Source organism: Antechinus flavipes, chromosome 2, assembly GCF_016432865.1.
Source record: "Antechinus flavipes isolate AdamAnt ecotype Samford, QLD, Australia chromosome 2, AdamAnt_v2, whole genome shotgun sequence".
NCBI lineage: Eukaryota > Metazoa > Chordata > Mammalia > Dasyuromorphia > Dasyuridae > Antechinus > Antechinus flavipes.
In genome coordinates, this window is record NC_067399.1 from 290,771,339 (window position 1) to 290,776,938 (window position 5,600).

General features: G+C 36.4%; 1 protein-coding gene across 1 annotated transcript; it reads left to right on the forward strand.

Moving 5' to 3' along the window:
* Positions 1-3,380: 3,380 nt before the first annotated feature.
* LOC127546276 (WD repeat-containing protein 5-like) lies at positions 3,381-5,020 on the forward strand. The gene is given in 2 exon segments (XM_051973480.1): positions 3,381-3,938; positions 3,940-5,020. Coding segments are annotated over 2 exon segments (996 nt in total). The 5' UTR covers positions 3,381-3,621; the 3' UTR covers positions 4,619-5,020.
* The last annotated feature ends 580 nt before the right edge of the window (positions 5,021-5,600 follow it).

Sequence of the window (5,600 nt, forward strand, 5' to 3'; positions counted from 1 at the left end):
ACTATAGCTAAAGCTTTAAAATAGCACATACTTTGGGATATCGTGCATAAGGAAAAAAATAAAATATGCATTTATTAAATGCATTAAAATATGCATTAAATACTAATATGTACCATATTGTGCTAAATGTTTTGCCAATACAGGCAATTTTTACTTAATGTTAAAGTGGGTGGAACATTCTGTATACCTCTACCAGAAATGATTTTATATAACATGAATTTGCTGATAATGTGGAAAAGGAAGTTATGGAGGGAGACCAGAACAAGACTGACATGTAGTTTAAAAGTATGTGGGGACCAAGGACAAGGAAACAAGAGGAGGAATGTAGGGACAATGACCAGATATAATGGAGATCTGACTTGACCAGATTAAAAAAATAGAAGAGTGATCACTGGACATATAGAGACTGAACACAATCACACATAGGAAAGAACCTAAATCAAATGAAATGGACACATTCATGGAGCAAAGATTTCTTTTCTTTGAGCCAGAGATCTCAATTTAAGATCCCATCCACTCTGTTGGTGATAGTTTCTCCTGGAGTCTGTTTTGCTTTCACTTGTAGGAATTTTTTTTTTCCAATTGAAAGGGAAACTGCAGGGAACACTGGGCTGAGGGGCAGGAGCAAATAGACACACACACACACACACACACACACACACACACACACACACAGAAAGAGAGAGAAAGAGAGAGAGAGAAAGAGAGAGAGAGAGAAGACAAAGCAGGCTACTGTACAGTAAAGGTAACATTGATGAGTTTTTGTAATGCAAATTTCTTTTAGAATTCTTTACATAAAGTTGAATTTGTTGTAATGCATATTACTAAAGCAAGAACTGTCTGTATTATCTTTTTATTCACACAACAGCCCAGGACAATAAATGACATTATTATCCCTATTTTACAATTGAGGAAACTGATAAAGATAAAGTTAAATTATTTTCCCATGATCACAGGACTAGTGATCATATCTGAGACTAGATTTAAATTCAAGTGATCTTGACTTTAAGAACAGCATTTTATTTCCTCAGCTATCTCCCATCTCTAGGTGTCTTTTGTATACAGGCATATTCAAAATAAACCCAGTGGAAAATTTTGAGTGTGGGGAGGTGTACTGAGGGATCATCAAGAAAACTGCATGTTTTTAATGCATTTGTGTTATCTGGAGTACATTTCCATTAACACTCCTTTCTCATTTCATATGATTAGTAGACCAAATGTACTTCAGATAAGGCAAAGAACAGTTATCAGAGCTATATAGAACATATGTTATGGGAATTCTTACTTTATTACAAAAATTAAAAAATAAAACATATAGTTTTTAAAAAGAACATATGTTTCATTGTTGATAGAATTTCAATCAATAAAATTATATGTTGAAACTTCAGTAAGATATATTTCAATCTACTCTCATGTAGGAAATCCAGCCTCTGAATTCAGTTCTCTCCTCTAGAACATAATGATTAGAAGGACCTTAAACAAATCTCTAAACTTTAGGGAATTCTCTATAAATACAAAGAATATAAAATAAACAAAGAGCCTGATGTTGAGAAATACTGAAAGCAAAAAGGAGAAGGTGATGGCAGAGGTTGATAGAGATAGATGCTGTCACAGAAGCAATGGGCATTAGCTTAAACAGAGTTTAGGAGATAATAGAAGATAGAAGTGTTTGGTATACTCTGGTCCATGAGGTCAGGAAGAGTCAGACATGATCTGGATGAGTGAACAACAGTAGCAGCAATAACCACAAAATAGACAATGTACCAACCAAACTTCAATAATTGATCATGGAAATTTGCTCTTCAGAAGTTCCATATATAATAAAGCCACATATCCAGTCCAATTCCTATTTCTAACCTATTCTGTTTCTCAAGATTATTTTTTCTGTCAGCAAGACATAAAATTTTTTAACCATATTAACAAGGTTTGTTTGTATTTAGTTTTGGTTTTTTTTTTTTTTTAACCATGATTTATGTTACTTCGATTTTAAAGAAATTTACACTACCTGGTAGCTTAAGCAAGACTCCTTTTCCAGACTTTATTAAGAATTTACACCAAATCTTATGGGAGAAAGAAGATCACATCAGGGGAACCATAAAATCTGACTTTGATCTCTACAATCAAGTCAAGCTTTCATGATGGAAAGACATTCTGATTGACATGGGACAAAACAACATATGGATTTTTGTTCATCTTTTGTAGGTCTCTAATGTACTCAACACACAATATTGTATATAACAATTATTTATTTTAATATTTTCTCCTCTAATATTCTCTAAACTGTGAGTAGGTAACTCAATTTCATCTAAATTTTGATTTTCTAGAGACTAGCAGACAGCTATGTTTATAATAGTCACTTAACAGATGTTTTACTAGATTGTATTTGTCATGTAATGGTCACTTTCATTCTAGTAATTTACCTCTAAAGACAGTGAACCAAATTCTGGGCTGCTTTGGTTTTTCTACTTTTGTTTACTTCTAATCATGGACATTTCTATACTTATGGCTTTCAATACAGTAGCAAATAGCATGACAGCAATAGCTGAAATTGTAAATGAGCTCTCAAGATTTAAAATAGAATTATGAATTGTTAGGATTCTTACAAGGTGCTAAGTCGGTTGTGTAACTTTAGCATGGTGCTTAGCAGTTCTCTGGTCCACTAATGTACTTAGTACTTGCTAAAAGTTCTGCAAGAGTTCACACTTTTAAGAGTTCACACCTCTAAAAGAGCATATGAAAGGATAAGCCCATTAGAGACTCTGGGAGATTCACAAGTCAGGATTCACTTCGTGAAATTCACAAGTCAGAAAACCCCAAGTTTACTTTCTGGGAAGCGGAGTCAATTCATTCCATTTTCCACCTTTGTGCTGGCTGGAGGCTTTGGATTCAGAGAGAGCTAGAGGCTGAAGCTGGAAGAGACAAAGGACTAGCGGCAAAGCTCTCAGAACCAAGGAGAGAAATAGGCTCCTAAGAAGAAAGCTAACCAGGCTATTTTTGGACTTTAACTTCTGGCTGAATTTGAGGTGATTATTACACTGAACTGAAAGGAAGGCTGTTCCCAGCAGCCCCCCAAGAAACCTTCTCTCAGAGAACCATTATATTTTAGAGAAGAGAACATTACAATGAATAGGTTTAATTATTGTTGTTCTAAGAGTAGGTCATCACACTTATGTTACTCCCAATATTTTTTCCTAGTGATCTCATCAGTTTCCATTAGTTCAATTATCATGTCCTTCCAGATGACTTCAAAATCTATATCCCGGGTGGGAAAACTGGAACACTGATACATTGTTGGTGGAACTGTGAATGGATCCAATCATTTGGAGCAGTTTGGAACTATGCTCAAAAAGTTAACAAACTGATTACCCGCCTGGCGCCTGGAGGAGGAGCTTGTGCTGCCGCTGCCACCTCCACTTCGTCCCGGCGGGCGCTTGGTCGTAGGTCCTCGCCCGGGCCCAGCCGCGCTGCGCTCCTCATGAGCGGCGGCGGCTGATGAGGCTTCGCCCCGAGCGGAGGTTCAAATTATCAAACACAGATTTTCTTTTCACTATTGAAGCATTCTGGTTGATCATCCCTTCATCCCTAAGCAGTGCCTCAGTCTAACTTGATAGTTTCAGAACCATGGCAACAGAAGAAAAAAAACCAGAAGCAGAAGCCACAAAAACACAATCTACACCTTCCTCATCAACCAATCAGAGCAAGCCTGCACCTGTAAAGCCAAATTACGCATTAAAGTTCACACTAGCAGGACACACTAAAGCTGTATCTTCGGTAAAGTTTAGTCCAAATGGAGAATGGTTAGCAAGTTCTTCTGCAGATAAGCTCATTAAAATTTGGGGAGCATATGATGGAAAATTTGAGAAAACAATATCTGGGCACAAACTGGGAATTTCGGATGTTGCCTGGTCATCAGATTCTAATCTTCTTGTGTCTGCTTCTGTGTCTTAAGATATGGGATGTTAGTTCTGGAAAGTGTCTAAAAACACTGAAGGGTCACAGTAATTATGTCTTTTGCTGCAACTTCAATCCCCAATCCAACCTCATCGTTTCAGGATCTTTTGATGAAAGCGTAAGAATATGGGATGTAAAAACAGGAAAGTGCCTCAAGACATTACCTGCTCATTCTGATCCTGTTTCAGCTGTTCATTTTAATCGTGATGGATCCTTGATAGTATCAAGTAGTTATGATGGTCTCTGTCGAATCTGGGATACAGCATCAGGTCAATGTTTAAAAACACTTATTGATGATGATAATCCTCCTGTGTCTTTTGTGAAATTCTCTCCAAATGGTAAATACATTCTTGCTGCAACTTTGGACAACACTCTTAAGCTATGGGACTACAGCAAAGGGAAGTGCCTGAAGACATACACTGGTCACAAGAATGAGAAATACTGCATTTTTGCTAATTTTTCAGTCACTGGTGGAAAGTGGATTGTGTCTGGATCAGAAGATAACCTGGTTTACATTTGGAACCTTCAGACAAAAGAGATCGTTCAGAAATTACAAGGCCATACAGATGTTGTGATTTCAACAGCTTGTCACCCTACAGAAAACATCATTGCATCAGCTGCATTAGAAAATGACAAAACAATTAAACTCTGGAAGAGTGACTGTTAAGCCCTTTCAATATCATGTTAGAGACTGTATCAAGAAGAAGTAGATTCTATGAGGCAAGAAACTAAGATATTTGAGAATGGTTTCTTGGCCTAAAGGGAAATCCCTCTTTTTCTTCCCTGGAATGGGTAGCCTGGTGAGAAGAGGCAGCATCTGCCTTATTTGACATATGGATCCTTTTCTTATTTTTTTGTTTTAAGGGGAAAAATTTTGCTTGTATTACTAGAAGGTCCCCAAAGACTTTGGTGATGCTTCTTGCCAACTCTCCTGATGCTGTCAAAGGAGGAGTTTCAATCTATATTGTGTATAAATCGAGTCAGCAAAAACCTGAATTTTTAATTTTTTATTACAGAAGGATAAATTTCATTTCATCATGAATTTTTCCTCAACTAAATGTTCTGTAATTTTTTAAAAGATATCACCCACTTCTAACTCTGTGACCAAATACAACCATGTAAGTTTTGGCTTTCTGTCCCCCAGTTTCACTGACCTTGTAGTGAAATATCTTTTAATCTGTATAGTTTTACCTCTTGCTATGTATGTTTAATAGATGCTATTATATCACAAGTTGTCTACTTTCCCCCAAAAAAAACCCATTAATTCATGCTTGTAGAAGTTCGCAGCACATTTTGAAGTCTTTCTGGGGAAAAACAAAACAACACTCAAAACATTGTAAAGTTTTTCAATGTAAAGACGATTTTGTATCTTTAAAGTTCATAGTATGGAACTGTTAATGGCATGACTGTATACTTCAGCCTCAATATTTTCCCGTTTGTCACACTCTTGTTTACACATCTGACAGTACCATGTGCTGTAATAAAAAGGTGGGATTTTGTGTACAAAAAAAAAAAAAAAAAGTTAACAAACTGTGTACACTCTTTGATCCAGCAGTGTTTCTACTAGGATTATATCCCAAAGAGATCTTAAAAGAGGGAAAGGAGCACATATGTGCAAAAATGTTTGTGATAGCCCTCTTTGTAGTGAA